This window comes from Labeo rohita, chromosome 10 (genome assembly GCF_022985175.1).
Source record: "Labeo rohita strain BAU-BD-2019 chromosome 10, IGBB_LRoh.1.0, whole genome shotgun sequence".
NCBI lineage: Eukaryota > Metazoa > Chordata > Actinopteri > Cypriniformes > Cyprinidae > Labeo > Labeo rohita.
This window is the reverse complement of record NC_066878.1, coordinates 29,273,670-29,294,978: the sequence shown is the minus strand read 5'-3', so window position 1 is coordinate 29,294,978 and position 21,309 is coordinate 29,273,670. Positions and strand designations below refer to the sequence as shown.

Sequence of the window (21,309 nt, the reverse complement as noted above, 5' to 3'; positions counted from 1 at the left end):
TTTATTTTCATTTTGGTCATTCTAGACACATTACAATTGGCAGATTTTTAAAATGTATTTAAATAAGTCTCTTCTGCTGAACAAGGCTGCATTTATTTAATCCAAAACACAGTAAAATCAGTAATATTGTGAAAGATTTTTACAATTTAAAAACATTTAAATTTAAACAACTTTATTTAAATATATTTTAAAATGTAATTCATTGCTGTTCTAAAAAATAAATACATTTCAACTTATGGAAATGATATTTAAATAAGTTTTGTATTTTTTTTCCCCATTAATGTATAAATATACACACACACACACACACACATATATATATATAAAAATATAAAAATATATATCTATATATCTATATATCTATATATATATATATATATATATATATATATAGTACCATATGTTTTATTCCTGAGGTAATTCTGTTCTTGTAATTCTGTTATAATTTTTAAATATTTTATTATAAATATTTTTTAATTAAAATAGATATCAGTTTCATCAACATACAGAATTTTCAAAAGCGCAGTAACAAAATAAGCTTGTTTAAATTTATTAAATGTATACAATTTTAATTAAAATAAAAATCAGTGTCATAAATCAGAAAACAGTTGTGCTATTTAATATTTTTGTTCAAAAGAACAGCACTCAATATGAATGTCACTTTTGATCAATTTAATGCATTTTTGCTAAATAAAAATGAATTTCTTTCAACTGACCCCAAACATTTAAACAGTAGTGTATCTCCACCCACAGTGAAATTTCATTGGTCCAAAGTTCCACTCAACTTATGCATTAAACATGAAGTGTTTTTTTAATTGGCCTTGATTTTGTAGCTTTTTAAAGTATCTTACTAGTAAACAAAACACTTTTTTTTGTTCTAGGTGACATCATGGCTGGTTAGGACATGTTTTAAGAGACCATCCAGACAGGAAGCACTGCATTTTATTCAAATGCAATGGCTGAATTCATACTAGCTATGCTAAACTTTAAACATTGCAATAATCTTTTAAATTGCTAATGCAGTCACATGGAAAAGGGAACAAGCAGCTCCTCATGATTAAAATGCCAATTCTGTCATCATTTACTCACTCTCATGTTATTCCAAACCTGTTTGACTTTCGTTGAACACAAAAGAAGACATTTTAAAGTATGTTAAATGTCAAATGTCTGGTCTTATTTTCTGCCCAACAGAAGACGGAAACTCACACAGGTCTGAAACAGCATGAGGCCGAAGTAAATGAACACAATTTTCATTTTTGGGTGAACTGTCCCTTTAAGTTGGTCTTTCGCCCCACCTTTGAGAACAGGAGATTGAGCTGTTTGCCCGAGCCATGGTATCCCCCCTGGGACAGGAAGAGCTTGACCTGCTCCTGGACCTGCTCCTCGTCCAAATGCCAGCAGTTTTCGTCGTCCACGCTGGCCCCCGCCGTGGGGTCCGGAGCCCCTGATTAAGAAACACACAAACGAGCGATCAGTGATGCTCAAATGCTGATCAAATGGAAGTTATACTAAATAAAGCCCATAAAATGAAGCGTTACAGATTACAGTCATGGCAAATCAAAACCAGAGATTATTTATCAGCCAAAATACTTCAATGCAATTAGTGCAATCAACACACGGCCTTAATGCAATGCAGAAGCGCGCTGGTGTTCGAGACGAGCGGCTGAGGAAACCCCCGAACCCCAAACAACGGCTGATGATTTAAGCGCCGACGACAATGCTGAGGGTCTATAGTAAAGATTTATTAGACGCCACATCAAACCCGCTTCCTGCATTCCAGCCGTGACCTCACACAGGCCCGGCCTGATGAAAGCACTTCCTTTTTCCCCCCCGTTTCTGCAATGTGCTGTTTGCTGACGCTTTTTTCCCCACTATAATTGGCACATCCGCTTTAGATTTCCCCTTCCCGACAAAAGTGAAATATAATATGACCATTGTGCCTAATGCTGAAACGATAAGAGAGACTAGAAGAGTCTTTCTTTCCCTGTAGATTTATGTCATCAGGGTCCGGGATCATAACGCTCACAGCAACAGCTCCAGGCCAAGGCAGAGCCTAGAAACAGTGCTAATGCTAATGTGCATGCGTTTTACAATATCAGCCGACTCATTTTTAAAGGATCTGGTTAATGAAATTAGGATTTTGTTCAGGGGATCTATTTATTCATATTTTTGATATTATATTTAAAGGAGAAGTCCACTTCCAGAACAATGATTTACAAATCATTTACTCACCCCCTTGCCATCCAAGATGTTCATGTCTTTCTGTCTTCAGTCGTAAAGAAATTATGCTTTTTGAGCAAAACATTTCAGGATTTTTCTTCATATAACGGACTTCAATTGCACCCCCAAATTTGAACTTCTGAAATGTAGTTTAAATGCAGCTTGAAAGGGCTCTAAACGATCCCAGCTGAGGAAGAAGGGTCTTATCTAGAGAAACAATCTGTCTTTTTTTTTTTCAGAAAATATAAATTTGTATACTTTTTAAGCACAAAAGCTCGCGTAGCACAGGCTCTCGGATGCGCGTCCACGGGTCGTTCTTGAACGATTCGTTCATTTTGAACGAATCTTTAATGTGACTCGTGAAGAACGAGTCGTCTCGGGGAGTGATTCGTTCAGTCGTGCATGCGCAACATCCTATTAGGTTCTGTACTGGAATTAGTTCACCTGTTTCAAGTCTATGGGTTTTGCGAGTCGTTCGTTCATCTTATAGGGCTATCACGTGATGCTGATTTTTGCTAAAATTAATGAAACGACTCGAAAAAAAGATTCGTTCATTTTGCTGAACGAGACCCAAAGGTCCGAGTCGGTAAAATGATCCGAACTTCCCATCACTACTACGAATCACGTCTAAGTTCATCGTCTGTGTACTCTGGCTAAAAAAGGTAGAGTATGTCGAAAAACTCCATCTTATTTTCTCCTACAACAAGAATCGTCCGACACGTTGTGCCTTTTTGCTTGTAAACAGCATTTGACTTGCACTTTTTGCACATTTGTCTTTGCGTGTTCGCTTTGTAAACACTGGGTCTGTAGTTCCGCCTACGTTCTGCGTGACCTTTCAACATGATTCAATAGTACGTTGTGAACGCGCATGCCAGAACCTGTGCTACAGGAGCTTTTGTTCTTAAAAAGTATACAAATTTTTATTTTTCGAAAAAAATGACAGACCGTTTTACTAGATAAGACCCTTCTTCCTCGGCTGGGATTGTTTAGAGCCATTTGAAGCTACATTTAAACTACATTTTGGAAGCTCAAAATCGGGGGCACAATTGAAGTTTATTATATGACGAAAAAACCCTGAAATGCTTTCCTCAAAAACCATAATTTCTTTACGACTGAAGACAGAAAGACATGAACATCTGGGATGACAAGGGGGTGAGGTAAATGATTTGTAAATCATTGTTCTGGAAGTGGACTTCTTGGATGACAAAGGGGGTGAGTAAATTATTTGTGAATTGTTGTTCTGAAAGCGGACTTCTCCTTTAAGAGCTAATTAACATTAATGACCACATTTACAGGCGACCTATAAGTCAGTGACATTGCACATGAAAAAAAAAAAAGGTCATTAATACACAGAAAACTTAAAGGTGCCACAAACATAAATAAATAAATAAAAATTCTAAGGATAGACAGAGGGTGGGAAATTGGATATGCAAAATAAATAAATTCATTAATTAATAAAGTAAAAAAGTAACTAAATTATAATGAAGAAAGAAAGAATACTAAAAGCATAAATGCATAAAAATTATGAACAGAAAAAAAATGAACAGAATTACCATGAGAATAAAAAAAATATGCTACAAAATGCAAAATATGACCCCTACGATCTATTTTAAGATGATTTAAATAAATAAACTCACTGATTAATAAAAGTAAAAAAAACCCTAAGGTGCCACAAAAAAATAAATAAAAATAAATAGATAAAATTCTAAGGATAGACAGAGGGTGGGAAACTATATATGTAAAATTAATTAATTTATTTATTAAGTTAAAAAAAAAAAACTAAATTGTAAAGAAAGAAAGAAAACTAAAAGCAAAAATGCATAAAAAAATAACTAATTACTACTTTAATATGTTATACTTAATATTCTAAGAAAATTAAAATAAACAAATTTATTGATTAATAAAGTAAATTAAAAAAAAGCATACAGATGCCACAAAATAAATAAATACATTTTAAGGGTGGTAAAATATTTTACTGGACATGTAAAATAAATAGATGCATTAATTAAAGTAAAAAATTAACTAAAATATAATGAAGAAAGAAAGAATACTAAAAGTAAAAATGCATAAAAATATAACTAATGAATAGAATTACCTTGAGAATAAAAAACGCTACAAAATGCAAAACATGGCCTCTATTATATTTTTTAAGATTATTAACATAACTATAATAATAACTATTAACATAAATAAATAAAAAAATAAAATATTTGATTGTGTATTTTAATTATTTTTGCATTTACAGTTATAGCAATTAAAAATAAATATAAAATAATCATAAAAATATTGAATTATAAATAATATAATGAATACAGTAAATAAACTATTAAAATAACAATAAATAAATAAACTATTAACATAAATAAATAAAATTATATAAATTAAACAAATATTTAATTTTGTATTTTAATTATGTTTGTATTTATTTTGTAACTATAACAATTAAAAATAAACATAAAAATAAATGTAAAAAATATTTCAATATAATATATTTTTTTAACTTTTTATGTCATAACAAAAAGGATTCAAAACAACCAAACAAAACAATGTATTTTAATCTCCATATAGTAAAATAAAAGTATTTATAAGTTATATATTTGTTCTACTTATTTTTATTTTATAAGTATAATAATAAAAAAACAAAACAAATCTGTTACACTATTACAAATAATATTACATAAAATAATAGAAACTACAAAAGTGATGTGTTGACGTACTTTCAACTGAAACAGGAAGACAAAGCGAGATATATCAAGCAGTCCCGCCCCCTTTTTTTTTTAAACAGCCAATAGCATTTTGTTTATATCACAGCTCGGGCCAGAGCTGTTGAGCTCAGTAAAGCTGCATTTGACAGTGTATGACAGCCACAATCTCATCCATATCACTGTAAAATACAACATTCTAGAGCCATTAGAGACTGTACGTTTCGAATGCTTATATCTTGTAAATGTAAATTTTGTCATTGTTCTGAAACACACTAGCTTACGGATAACCTTTAGGCGAACGTATTCATACTAAAAGCTAAAAAACTTCCAGTAACGCTTTTGGTTATCATCAAGGGTGCTTCAAGCGCGTTCCTCGGACGTAGCCGGAGCTCACCGTGCACTTGATTGATCTCTGAGTTCTGGGAGAGAATCTCGTCGGCCAGTTTCTGGGCCGTGGGCAGCACTTCCGTGTGGTGGACGGTGATAAGATACTGCACAAACTTCTGCAACTGGTCCCTGTTCATCTGGAATAGAGTCTCTGAGATGGGGAGGTGAAGTTTGACCTGCTCTGGCCGCCGTACGCGGTACAGGGACAGCGCCACCACATGGGCGCAGTAGAAGATGTCCTTGTTTCCGCAGCCGCACGTTACCGAAGTGATCTTGCAGCGGTCGAAGCTAATGGCTACGCTGCACACCATCTCGGGTTCCGACGGCGTGGCCGGTTCCGTTACTGTGCCGCTCAGATGGAAACCTGGGAGACAGAGAGAAAAGAAAGAGTTCATAAGTTGGATCCTGAAAAATCGGCACGGCACTTCAGCCTGTTCTGACTGTGTGATAAATACTTTTTCAACTGAATGGACAGTTTTCGCTTAAAAATGCAATCGCCCTGCATTTAGATTTTCTTTAAATGACCAGGCATTATTTTTCCAAGCTGAATAAATAAATAAATAAAATAAAAAAATAATAATGTGTTAAAATAAATAAATGATTTTAAAAAATAAAATAAAACAAAAGAACAGAACAAATAAAGAAATTATAAATAATACTTGTTAAAATAAACAATAAATAAATTAATGAAAAACTAAATAATTTAATTTACATAATATAACAAAATGAACATAAGCAAAAATAAATAAATTAATTAATAATTTTAAAAATGCAAAAACAAAATATAAATAAATAATTATAAAATGCATTTACTAAATGAATTCAAACAAAAATACATAAATAAGAGCAAATAATAATAATAATAATAATAATAATAATAAATAAATAAATAAAATCAGCAATTAAAATCGGTAACAAAAAATAACTTAAAACTTTTAAAAATACAAGAAAAAATAAAATATAATTCAAATTTAAAAAAATAAAATTTAAATTAAAATTAAAAATAAAAAGTTATTTAAAAATTATTAAAAATAATAAAAAAAAATTAAAAGAAACAAAATACAAATACTATAAATCAATACTTTAAAAAATAAAAAATAATAAATGAAATAAATGAAAAACTAAATTAATTTCGATAAAAAATTAACATAAGCAAAAATAATTTACTTTTAAAAATACAAAAAGAAAAAAATCTAAAAAAATAGTACTTATAAAATTCATTTTAAAAAAATTAATTTAAACCAAAAATAAATAAAACCAAAAAATACATGAAAAATAATTTAAAAAGATGTAAATAAAAAAATACAATAAAAACGAATTAAATTCTATAAAATATATTATAATCATATATGTAATTCTTTAAATTTTAAAAATATCAAATAAATTAATACTTTTAAATTCTACTGACTTACACAAATGAATTTATGAACATTTCAAAAATCTGAATCCAACTGCATAATCATCCACCAAGCAACCAATCGGAACACCTTGGCAACCATCAAACTTCAAATCTTTCTTTAAACTGCTCAAGTATTCAGTATAAATTCTTATTTCAACTTGAAACTTTATGATACACTGAAAATGGATACAGGCACAGTGTAAAGAGGCAGAGAGGATGAGGAAATTTTAGTCTGCAAGTGGTTAACAGATGTCTCTGTGTGTGTGTGTGTGTGTGTTTTGGGGCGGGTGATGTGGGCGGAGCTGCTCGGTGACTGGCGTGTGCCACTACAAAGGCAGGACTGAATAATACAGATGCTCATTTGAATATTATTTGAAGTGTCGATCCAAAAGAGGCGGAGATTTGTACATTTACTAGGAAGTAAAGCAGACATTAATGAGCGCCTCTCAGCAGCCCAACGCCCAAGGAGTTCAAATGTGCCCATCTATGGACGACTTCACTTCCTGCTCGGACGACTTCCAATATTTAAGCACTAAGCAATGTGTACTTCATTTGTGCCTTTGTTTCATTAGCCCTACTGTGTGCCAAGTTTATTATCCAAAAATAAATTCATTAAAAAAACAACAAAACATACAATTATTATTATTTTTATAAAGTAAAATGTAAAAAATAGCGAAATAGAAGATAAAGTAAAATAAGATATATTAATAATTAATAAAAGCGGATTAAATTTGTCCCACTGCTTATAGTTGTTACAAATGTGTAATAATAAAGAAATAAAAAAAGGAAAGCATAGAAAAAAATTAAATAAAATCTAGAGTACATATTAAATTTTAAAAACGAAATAAAATACTTTAAAATAAAAAATGAATGAAAAACATTTTATTTATATTTACACACACATACATACATACACACACACACACACACACACATAAAAAAAAAAAAAAATCAAAAATAAAAAAAAAACTTGCAAAAACTAAAAATACTTTTTAAAATAAAAATCAACAAAATAAAATAATTTAAAAAATAAAAAACTAAAACTAAAATTAATTCATAATATATAATTATATAAAATATAAATCTATAAAATAGAAAAATGTTTTAATTAAAAATACATATGTTGTATATAAATAAATATTATAAAAATAATGTTTAGAAAATTAAACATTAAATAAAACAAAGTACTTATAAATGAATTAAAAAACTAAAATATGTTCTTAAAAAATATATGAATTAATAATAAAATAATAAAATCAATGAATACTTGAAACAAATTGAACATAAACCTAAACCTAAATAAATAAAAAAATAAAAAAAAAATAAAAATGAAATAAAATATGAAGTATTAATAAAATGAACTTAAAAACTAAATTAAATACTTTTTAAAAGAAAAAACAAATAAAAAAAATCCAATATATATATAATATCTATATATATATAAAATTTTTAAAAACTAAAATCTTTAAAAAAAAAAAAAAAAAAAAAAAAAAAAAATCCCACAGACGACAAAAAAATAAACAAATACAAATAAAAAATATACAAATAAAAAAACAAAATCTGAAAATGTAAATGATACAAATAATACACATATTTAAACTTTTTACACCTAAAGGGTGTTCAGTATTAGTTTTGTTGGTATTAACTACTACTATTCTGTTATTGAGACAACCCTTATCTATACTTGCTACCCTAGTACACATATACATCAAAACCACCAACCTGCATGAAAATAATATCAGAAACTACTCATACACCTCACATCCAAATGAGCTCTTGCCTAAAGGCTAAAAAGTCCTCGTCACACTGAAACAGCACATATCCTGTTAGTGGTGGGAACAGCCCACTATTGCAACAAGAGAAAAAGGATGAATGTTCAAGTTTCACTTCCTTTCCCAAAGTGCTGACCCAGCAGTGTCCACCTATACGCCTTTCCACAACGCTAAATATACTCGATCAGTTGAGAACAGCTTTCGCTCGTAGGACGTGGAGAAAGAAGACGCCACAAGCGATTTCGAAAGAAGAGTTCAAGAGAAGCTTTTACAGAAGGCCAAACGCAGAAGAACTGGCCGGCGGCGCTCGAATCCATGTTTTCACCAGCAACGCTTATGCAAGATGCCATTCTATCCTCTGTCTGCACTGGTCATATGCATGTTTGTGTGAAAACAAAAAGACGAGACTATTGCATCCACCTAGCACGCTTTGTGTGGCGTTTAAGACGGTCTGATCCTAAATAAACACGTGACGCACGTCTAGACGTCTTTAAGGGGGATTCCTCAGGAAACAGCGCTTCTATTCATCTGCACGGGATGCAAACAAAAGCAGCGATGTTTCGTATATCAACGCCGCAAATCAACTAATTACGCAGGCGGTCTCAAGGTGGCCACTTACAGCGCTCTGTTCAATCACCAGACACAAACACTTTAACTCTCAGACGACGCGCTCAGCAGCGAGCTTCATAATCAAAATTATTTTTCTCTAAAACGCTCCCCGAGGACGGGGAAGGTAATAATGAAAGCAAGCGCAGATTTGGAAGCCAATATAAACAAACGCAGGAGAGATTCTGCTATTCATCATGACCCAAATGAATCTGGAGCAGCACGTGGGCGCTCGTGTTGTGAAGTGCTGCGATAACAGACGACGAACCAATCTTGGTCACCTTAAATCATGAAATTTAAATAAATAAATAAGTAAATAAAATGTAAAAAAAAATTAAATATATAAAAAAAAAATTTAAATATACAAGATTATACAATCTTAAATTAAAAATATACAAGATATAAAAATATTATATTGTAAAACATACATACATACATACATACATACATACATACATACATACAAATATAATTTAAATAAATAAATAGACAATAAACCTAGAAAATATTTTTTGTAGGATTTTATTTAAATACACTTTAGGTAATTTATCAATATTTACATTTTTATATTCCTTCTTACAATATTTTTGTAGACATTTTAGTAACTATATATATATATATATAAGGAATATATAAGGAATACAAAAATACAATATTAAGAAATTATTTGTCTAAAAAATGTAAATAAATAACAAAAATGTACATAAATGTACTATATATATAGTAAGATAATTTATCAATATTTGTTTTTACAGTATTAGTATATACAATTTTGCATTTTATTTTATTTATTTTCCAATTAGACATAAATAATAATTTATTTGTCTTATTCTTATACATATCCTATAAATTATAAATTTGAATCATTTATATAGATATGTTATTAAAATTCATATGAAAAAAGATTAGAAAAAATAAAATATTAATCAATTATTTTTTTATTTCTAATTGGGAAATAAACATAAACCTAACTGTATATACAAACCAAAAAAGGGTAAAAATAAAAAGGATTATATAAAAAATGAATATACAAATACATTATAAAATTATATAAAAACAAATGAAATAACGTTTTAATGCAATGACTCCATTTAAGCACAAACCGGTTTTGTTCTTTAACCAAAGTATATTTTCTCCATTTCATTCAAAAGTACACCTGTACTTTTTTCTTGAGAATCACCCATAGACAGACCCTGACGCTACACACCAGCACACACACACAAACACACATGTATTCACACTCTAAATGGTTTTCTTGGCATAGAGATGGGGGAACTCTTTAACGAGCTGCCGGTGTCAGGAGAGGATGTCGTACAGGGAGAGCGCCGAGTCTCCCGAGCCCTCGTATCGCACGAGGAGCCGTGTCTCCAGGACAGTTCATCAGAACGGAGCCATCTGTTAGACCGGGTTAAAGGCTGCCGGGAGCTTCCTGCTGTTCTCTGACAGCCTGGTAAATAATTAGCTTCACCTAGACTCTCCTCACAGCTCCACCAAACACCACGTTTCTTCCTGCATTACACTGCTGACGATGAGATTTAAGCACAAGCTACTCTGGTACTCTGGTTTTTTGTAAGGTTCACTCAAGCAGTCGATTCTACAGCGCTACAAACAATTTAAAAAAAAACAAAAACAAAGAAATGGTAAAAAATTACATGTAATTTTTTTAATTGTAAATAATTTTTATATTTGTATATTTAAAATAGTTTTTATAATAAAATTACATAAAAGTTTATACATTTTATTTTAGAAAGTGTATGCTAACATTTGTTACAAATTAAAAAAATTTGTACACATTTTTAAATATTTACAATTTTAAAATTTACATGTATTTATGTAAATAAAAAAATAAGAACACTTAAATTAAAATAAAATAATAAATGTTTAATATTTCATATAAAAATAAGAACAGATTTCAATTCTAAAACAGTTACTTAAAAAAAATAAATAAATGTGAAACTTTTAATATTTTAAATATTTACATTTTTTAATAAACGAGAAAACATTTGACATTTTTCATATCTAATTATTTTTAAAATATCTATTAAATATTTAAATATTTTTCATATTTACATATTCTCTTAAAACAATGTAAAAAATATTATATTAACAAATGTAAAAAAAGATTATATATTTAAATAAAAAAAGTAAATATGAAAAATATTTATTTAAAAAAATATACATAACAAAAAATATTTTTTAAGTTATATATAGAAATATTTCTATATCAAATTTTAAATATAAATTTACAAAACTATATTCCACATAAAATATCAACTGAGTCTATAAAAGACGCATGCATAAAAGTAGAGCATGTCAGAGCACACAACATTTTCTATTATAATTGCACTACGTATGCGACGCGGTGGCGAAAGGAGCTTCAATGTACCTCGTACATGCAGTGACATTTATTAGTTTTTTATGACAAATAATTATACCCAGTATCATATATCATGCTTTTATAAGCTGGTGCTGGCGGATGCGTGCGTGAGTTATGTCAGCACCCGTCCTGCAGGGGGATTTACTGCGCCGACAGATAATGTTTAAGGCAGAGTTAATGGAATAGCTGGGGCAACAAGACAATTAGTATGACTTTAATTAAGACATTTTCTCTGTGGTCAGTTTTATTAAAGCACTTAGGTAAAACCCCGAGGAGTTCACACACTTCACACTGGCACAGCAGGACAATCTATAGCTAATACGCAGCTTGGGACGGCGGGAAATTACAACATGCTAGAAATGCTAACGCGACGCTGCTACAAGAGGCCGAAAGAAGCTGATTTGAGAGTTTTGAACTTTGTCTGGCCCTTGATAAGGTCAGGATTTAGTTTATGGATGGACCATCTAGCGGTTATCAATTGGAGAACAGCTGCATATTAAGGCAGTATATTAAAATAAAAATATTTTCAAAGTTGGGGTCAAAATTTTTAACCCTACTGACCTACTAACAAAAATTATTTGCAAAACAAGGAGGACTTTTTTTTTTTTTTAATTAGCAGGTAACATCATTTCAGGCCACCTTAAAATAAAATAAATAAAATAAAACAGTCCTGAAATAAGACTTTCTTAATGCAATATATATATATATATATATATATATATATATATATATATATATATATATATATATATATTGCTTTAAGAAAAAGCTTATTTCAATTATTTTATTACGTTTTTTGTTTATAGATATGTTAAAATATATTTAATATATAAAATGTCTATTAATGAAAAGCCTCAGGGCTATTTTTATTGTTTATATTTATATTAATTTTAAAATATATTTTATATATTTTTTGCTTTAAATGATGAAATAGGCTTTTTCTTAATTTAATTTATTTTATTTTATTGTTTATATTTATAAGAATTTTGAAACATTTTATATATATAGTTCGCTTTAAGAAAAAAAAAAAAAAAAATAAATAAATAAATAAATAAATAAATAAATATATATATATATATATATATATATATATATATATATATATATATATATATATATATATATAATTTTATTGTAATGTAAATAATGTAAATAAAAAGATAGTCCTGAAATAGACTCTTAAAGCTAAATATATATAAAATTATTTAAAATATTAATTAATAGATATTTTATATATTAAATATATTTTAACATTTCTATAAACAAAAAACATAAAATATTTGAAATAAGCTTTTTCTTAAAGCAAAATATATTTTAAAATTACTATAAACATAAAAAATAAAATAAAAAAATAAAATTATAGTCCTGAAACAGGCTTTTTTCCTGTAAATCTAAACAATTAAAACATAACTAAACTAACTAACTAAATAATACATATTAATATATATTAAATAATAAACATGCTTTCCCCCTCAAACTCTATGTTTTGGAATCAATTCATTGGTCACTTGGTAAAACTAGCCAAACTATGTCAAACATATAAAGTGTGACATGCCCACATCCTCAAAAACCATAAACGAAACTACACAAAAAGCAAAGAAAATGCAACAAGTTTTAGTTTCTTTTGAACAACTGTAAAAAAAACAACAGCAATTATAAAATGTGAATCCTCTGAGTTCTCAAAACCAGTTGAGAACCACAGATCTAGATCAGCATAAGGCCCTAGACGTGCATTTATGCAACCAGCGAGGTGAAGTGTCTATCCGATGAGGTGTTGAATCAGACGAGCTGCTGGATGTGCCGCGAGGACCTGCCGCTACCGAGTTGAGGAGATTGATAACTCCTCGTTTCCTGGCCGACAGCGAGGCTAGTCACTCTCACACACCCTGACAAAGTAAATGAAGAAGAATGGCGGCTGGGGCTTTTTTTCCGCCTCTGAAAAGCACAGCAGAAATGTGCACAGACAGCCTCACGCTTCCAGAGATCGACAAGTCTGAGTGCAGTGCAAATTTCCCTCGTAAATCCTCTCCCGTCCAACGCCGGAGCGCTGCGTCCCATGCCGGCCTTCAAACAGACGTGCATCTAACCTTTCAGGCCCGAAAACGACCTTTTCAAGTATTTCCGTCTCGAAATGTCCAATTAGCGCTGACCTACACTTTCGAAAAGGCAGAGGAATGCAGTACAGCTGCTAAACAAGAAGACAAACGCATTGTGCATGCTTGCATGCATAAGCAGAACGACGCACATTGAAAATTGTACAAGAAGAAAGCCCAACATCTCCTTTTCACAAGGAAACTCGCAACGCATTGCTCAACGTCGCTCGTGCAAACAAACAAGTGGTTTCCATTATGCTGGAAGATATCGGAGCCAGGGAATGTTTGCTTTGGGGACGATGGCTGCAATTCGAAACACGCTGCTTAATGATGCAAAACGTGTTTTTGCTGTTTACCTTTGTAGGCCTGTATCTGGCCTTCATCTTATTCCCGCCACCCTGGCAAACCGAATTTAATGTGATGTGTGTTTTCAGCCCACTGGCTCTAGAGTCACACCCCTACAGATGAGCAAAGAGACGCCACCTGCTTTATAAAGCACTTCGGTCAAAAGCATGATAGTGCTAAAGATGTGAAAACCATTTTTAAAGGAACAGTAACCCAAAAATGAACATTTGCTGAACTCTCACTCACCTCAGGTAATGCAAGATGTAGATGAGTTTGTTTCTTCATCACTTGCTCACCAATGGATGCTTTGCAGTGAATGGGTGCCATCAGAATAAGAGTCTAAACAGCTGATAAAGACATCGCAATAATCCACAAGCAATCCACACCACTCCAGTACATCAATTAACATCTTGTGAAGTGAAAAGCTGCATGTTTGTAAAAAAACAAATCCATCATTGAGATGTTTTTAACTTCATACTGTGAAAAAGTCATCTGGTTTGTAACAGGAGAGAAATATGCATAATTTTAAAAGCAAAAATAGTCCAAAACATTGTGGATTTTGATGTGAGAGGACAACAGAGAATGACTTTTTCACAAGTGTTATTATGGATTACAGACTCAGAATTTTGGCCAGAGGTGATGGTTTTTAGTTGAAATGCCTTAATGAAGGATTTGTTTCTTACAAACATGCAACTTTTGGCTTCACAAGATGTTAACTGGAGTGGTGTGGATTGCTTGTGGATTATTGTGATGTTTTTATCAGCTGTTTGGACTCTCGTTCTGACGGCACCCATTCACTGCTGTGGATCCATTGGTGAGCAAGTGATGTAATGCTACATTTCGCCAAAATTTAATTAAGAAATGTACTCATCTTGGATGGCCTGAGGGTGAGTAAATTGTCAAAAATCTTTCATTTTTGGGTGAATAATTAAATTACCCTGTTCAAAAGTTTACATACACTTGATTCTTAAGTGTTGTTACCGGCCAGGGGGTGAAAACTTTTGGAATTTAAAGATCAAGGTAAATTTAACCTATTTTGTGTTCTGGGAAACATGTAAGTATCTTCTGTAGATTCTGAAGGGCAGTACTAAATTTTAAAAATATGATATTTAGGGAAAATAAGAAAAATGTACCCAACTTCATTCTGTTCAAAAGTTTCACCCCCCAGCTCTTAATGCATTGTGTTTCCTTCTGGAGCATCAGTGAGCGTTTGAACCTTCTGTAATAGTTGCATATGAGTCCCTCAGTTGTCCTCAGTGTGAAAAGATGGATCTTAAACTCATACAGTCATTGTTGGAAAGGGTTCACATACACAAAAATGCTGAAAAACCAAAGAATTTGTGAGACCTGAAGGATTTTTCTGAAGAACAGCAGGCAGTTTAACTGTTCAGAACAAACAAGGGACTCATGAACAACTATCACTAACAAAAAAACACAGCTGTGTATCATTCAGGTATGTAAACTTTTGAAGGGAGTAATTTTTATAAATTGAACTATTATTTCATTTTGTTTTGTGGACTATATGTAAACATCTTTTATGTGGCATATCTTATTCAGGTCAGTACTAAATTGATTCCTCTTGTTTTGGTAAAATAATTAACATTTTGCAGATTCTGTAAGGTGTGTGTAAACTTTTGACATCAATTGTATATTAGTCAAAAGGATGAAAATATCAAGAAATGTAATTTCTGGTAAAATCAATTTTATCTAATGTTGCCCTCAAAGCAAATAAAAAACATAAAAGCATATTACTATTCTTACTAATAAGCAACATTAAATTGATCAAAAGTAACAGAAAAGACATTTATAATGTACCAAAAGAATTCTATTTCAATTAAATGCAACTTTCCATAAGAAAAAAATGGCTGCACTCTTTTTCCTCATCCCAGCATGATTAGAAAACATGTGCGTTTCAGTATCTCATGTGCAAGTTATTAAACGCTGACATTTCAACCCCTCCGCGCCCTAAAGGCGGGTCACCCTTGAGTTCCCAAAGAGGCCAGTGTGTCTCAAAAGTAGCCAATTTTAGCCCGAGCCCAACACTGTGACGTTGTCCCAGAAACCAAGTTAACCATTCTAAAAGCCTCACTCCGTTTCTACACACACCAGTTTGTTTTCTTCTTCAGACCACCCAAACACACGGGAGCGGATCAAACGCATTTTTAACACAGCAGTTAACGTCTGCTAAAACGGTCGATGTAGCGATTACTACCACGTCCCCTCAGCGCTCGCCACTTCAAGAAAAAAAATGAGATGTTAAAAATATCAATTCAAAGTCGAAAAACAGCAGCCAAATATAGTATATAACGAAAGAGGGGAGCTGGAAACCTTGAACGGGGTCAAGGAGGAGCTGCTTCCCTGCTTACAAATTAAATAATTGATCTCATGAGACGTTTGGAAAACATTAATGACTGCAATCGTGGCCTTATAGCTTATATTTGTGAATACTTCAGCAAATTCAATTCCATAGCCAAATACTTGTCTAATTGAGTTTGGAAAATCCCAGTGAGGTAAATATAACAGACGTCCTCAGCCGTGAGTTATCTGGGAATAAACTTAATGAAAACATGCTAGATTGTTACTGAGATATATTTGTGAGGTCTTCTTCATCCTGCAGTGGATTGAAGCACATTGCTGGGCTAAAGCAGTGAAATGACATGCATGCAAAAGGATAAAGATCATCTAATATGCATGCTCAAATTTTGCTTTTAATCTAACGATGAGTCTAAAGAAATACATTAGATATACATAACAAATCTATGTTTGTTATGCCAATATAAAACTTATGTAGGCAAATACTGCTGTTTATTTACATGTACTGTTTTAGTTTTGTACATAAACAGATTTATTAGAAATATTAATAGTATTTAAAAAATACATTACTCCTTGTGACTCAGCAATCAAATCAGAAACATAAATAATGGAAAAAATCGTTAAAAATAAATATAAATATTACAAAATTTCAGTAAAATTGTATTTTATCTATTAATCGCCTCACAAATTCTGCAAAAAAAAAAATTATAATTTATTAAAATATATATAGAATATGAAAAAGGCAAAATTCCACTACAATTCTATTTTATTCTATTCTATTTTTTTACATATATACATATATATATATATATATATATATATATATATATATATACACACACATACACATACACATATACACACACATATATACACACATATATATACATATATATATATATATATATATATAAAAATGTATAATATGTGTGTGTGTATATATATATATATATATATATATATATATATATATATATATATATAAAATATAAATAAATAGATATATACACATATATAAAAAGATTACAAAATATCACAAAATTTCATGACAAGTCTATCTGATTTATAAATTGCCTCACAAACAGTACATGGTGCGCTTTCCTTCCAAAAAATATCAATAGGCTAGTCTTTGTGTTACTTCTAATATAAAACAAAGTCTTAGATTTCAAATTTCAAATTTCAGATTTCGACCTATGATATATATATATAAAGATATCAAAGTATCTTAAAAAAAAGCTGCCTTCAACATTGATAATAATCAGAAATGTTTCAAAATCAGCATATTAGAAGGATTTCTGAAGGATCATGTGGCTCCAAGACTGGAGTAATGATGCTGAAAATTCAGCTTTGCATCACAGGAATAAATTACATTTTACAATATATATTTAAACAGAAAACACTTATTTTAAATTGTAATAATATTTAAAAATTTTACTGTTTTTCCAGCATTTTTAATCAAGTAAACACAGCCGGAATGAGCATAAGAGACTTTTTTTCCAAAAGCACAGGCAAGCTTATGAATCCATGGACACTGGCACAGCACGGTCAGTCAGTCGTAATGAATGAATCCCCCTCTGACCCACAGAGAGCTGCATTCTGGGTATTAGACTGCCTATATTGTCTCTGTGAAAGGCCGACTGAAAATAACCAGAAAATGGCCCTCGATCTGCAGGCTGGAATTACATCTGGCCTCCTGAAAACCACTGAAAACAGACACTACAGGGACCCGCCGCAGCAACATTCAGCCACTTCCCTAATGTTTACATCTAAAGTCAACACGAAATGCCGTTCATAAGGCATTTTACTCCCATAACGCAATGCAAAATGCTTAATAAGAAAGTCGCATAAATGCTCACATAATGCACGACTTAATGCACGACTGATGCTGATAGTCTGGAGTGTGTAAAAGTCTTGGTGTGTGGTCCGTCGGTAAACAGCGTGCCACAGGTCTTCTCCTCTCGGCTCCAGAGGCCTGGAAAAGCACAGCTGCAGCCCAGCGGTGTTTTCACAACAATCAGCCTTTACCGTGCCGAACGGGGCCCTCGTCCACCAACCGGGTCTCCACCTCCTCTTCCACCGCTCTCTGTTTGCTCAGCGGATCGCTTTCCCAAAACACACCAGAGAGAGGAGGAGCGGAGAGTCGGTTTTACTCCAGAGGAACACACCCCTCCTACACACACAGATACGCAGAAGAAAAGGAGAAACAGACGGACACCTGTTTCCTGCAGTGGGATCGGAGACGCTATACGCTTCTGCTCGTGTGGGTGGGTCGCGCTCGGCCACTGATTTGTGTTACAGGATGAAATGGAAAACCGGGCTGTTGGAAACGCATGGCGAGGGAACAGCACCGAAGGCTATGGACGGACGTTTCACTGGTGCTCGAGATCGGACTGCAAGCTGAAAGCTGAAGCTGTTGAAATATCCATACGTTATGACACAACATCCACCCGCGTTTACTCAAACGTAAGAAAACAGCAGCGCGAGTCCCTCTGAACAGCACAAAACACTTAAGACCGGTGCTTCAAAGGCCTAACTGTTCAATTAAGTGCACTATTCAAAGACCTTTTTTAAACCTATACAACAAAACAAGAAACATTAAAATAACATGAAAAAAAGAAATATGAAGTACATATAAATACACTAAAATAACAGATAGTAACTACAGTTAATGGCACTCTGATGGCAATATAGTAGTAGCAAATACTGTCATCATAAAACACATTTCTGAGTGGTTTATACACATTTTAGGTTGTTTTTTTATTATTGTTATTATACAAAATTTAGCTAAATGAATATAACAATAACAATAAAAACAATAACAACAAATTATTTTATATTTTTATGATTTGTATTCCGTAAAATTTTATTTATAAAGCCTTACAGATTTAATTTTGTGATGACAGTGTTTGCTAATAGGAAGCTATAATAATAATAATAATAATAATAATAATAATAATAATAATAATCCCAAAATTATTTTTTAATAAATCACAACTCAAAATGTGCTTAAAATCTTACAAATTTAAATTTCTGATGACAGTGTTTGCTTATATCTAATTAAAAAAAAAAAACAGACGGTAAATAAATAAATAAATAAATATTACAATAATAATAATAGTAATAATAATAATATTTATTATTATTATTATTATTATTATTATTATTATTATTATTATTATTATTATTATTATTATTATTATTATTATTACTACTACTACTACTACTACTACTACTACTACTACTACTACTACTACTATTACTATTACTTACACTGTATTTTGAAAGTTATTATCATCTTCATCACCATCATTATTATTATTATTATTATTATTATTATTATTATTATTAATCATTATTAAACTGCTCAAAAAAGTTATCAAAATGATTACAAACTATTAAAAAACTCAAACAAAAAGCAAACCAGGCTGAATGACCCTGTAGAAACGTGGGGAAAAAATTCTCAGTAAAGCAGCCAGGGAGACAACAAGATAAGCTAAGCTAAAGTTCGAGTCTGAACACTGGTGGTAAAAGCTCCTAAATATAACGTTCCTGGCCTTTATCATGAGTGCTGGTCCACTTCATCACTGCAGGGAGCAACAGCGCTGACATTCAGCTCGGCCTGCCGGGGAAGTGGAAAACTACTATTTGGGACACACTTAGCGTTTCAGTAGGGTCAGGCTTCAGGATCTGAGCTCCCACCATTAACGTTAGCCATCAGCCACTTAGAGAAAAAGGCTGGTAGTTTAAGATAAGATGCGGTCCAGAACCTGGTGAACCTTGTGTGCTTACTTTGCTACAAAAAACAGCTTAAACCAGTCTAAACTAGCTTGCTGGTCTCACAGCCCAACAAGGCTGATATGATAGCTGGTTATCAAAATAGCTGAAGTTATAAAATACACAAAAATGTTACATATTTTTATAAAATAGCAGGGTTAGTAATGCTAACTAAAACTAAAACCATATAAAACATTTTCTGTTGCTTGAAATAAAATAAATAGTACTTAAATTAAATTAAATAAAAGCAGGTTGCCAAGGTAAAATTTCTCATTTTCATTTAATTTAAGGTGAAGTACTAAAATAACAAACAAAATAAACTAAAAATAAAAATAAAAATAAACATTAATACTATATTTTAAAAATAAAAACACTAAATAAACTAAACACCAATAAATACTATATTTAAAAAAAATACAAACAAAAAAAATTATTTAAACTGACTAAATTTAAAAAAAAAAGCAAAAACAAAATATAAAGTATATTTCAAAATATTTCTTATTTTTATTTAGTTTAAGGTACAGTACTAAAATAACTAAATAATCTAAAACTAATAAATAAAATAAATACCGTATTTTTTTAAAAATACAAACAACAAAATTACTAAAACTATGACTAAATTTTAAAAAGCAAAAACAAAATAGAAAGTACAATTCAAAATATTTGAATGTGAAGTACTAAATTAACTAAAACTAGCCTACATAAATTAAAACTAATAAATACAAATATACACTATATTTAAAAAAAACAACAACACTAAAACCAATAAATAAAAATAAATACTATATTTAAATAATACAAACAACAAAACTATGACTAAATTTAAAAAAGTAAAAAAAAATATAAAGTATGTTTCAAAATATTTCTTATTTTTGTTTCGTTTAAGGTAAAGTACTAAAATAACGAAATAAATTAAAACTAAACTAAAACTAAAAAAAAATAAATAAATAATACATTTATATAAACATAAAAAAAATTATGCAATGCTCATTTCCAACAGCGTTCTAGCGTTTAGTCTAGCCTTCATGCATGATGCACATCTAGGCTGCCTAAAAATGGCTGCATTCAGCTGGTCAGTTCACTAGGTTTTGGTAAAACAGACTCCTGCTGCTGGAGCCAGAGACTCTCTAGGAATAAACAGGGTGGAAATGTGGCCGTCTAACCAGCGAGCACACAGTCTGACGTGATTAAGGCCTGCCGGGCTGTGTGAGTAATGTCAGCGCCGAGTCTGCCAGGCCACGACCATCCGCCCGCCCGTCTCTCCCCATCCCATGAGCGGAGGCGAGGGCTCAGATCTGGACCCCTCCCTGCACATTAG

General features: G+C 31.3%; 1 protein-coding gene across 1 annotated transcript in view; it reads right to left on the bottom strand.

Moving 5' to 3' along the window:
* The window catches only part of zswim6 (zinc finger, SWIM-type containing 6), a 100,945-nt gene that overhangs the window by 36,223 nt on the left and 43,413 nt on the right, over positions 1-21,309 (bottom strand). Inside the window, exons 2-3 of the mRNA XM_051120674.1 lie at positions 5,320-5,676; positions 1,296-1,444 (exon numbers count right to left, since the gene is read on the bottom strand). Of these exons, the coding sequence (XP_050976631.1) occupies positions 1,296-1,444; positions 5,320-5,676 (506 nt within the window). The remainder of the gene's footprint in view (positions 1-1,295; positions 1,445-5,319; positions 5,677-21,309) is intronic.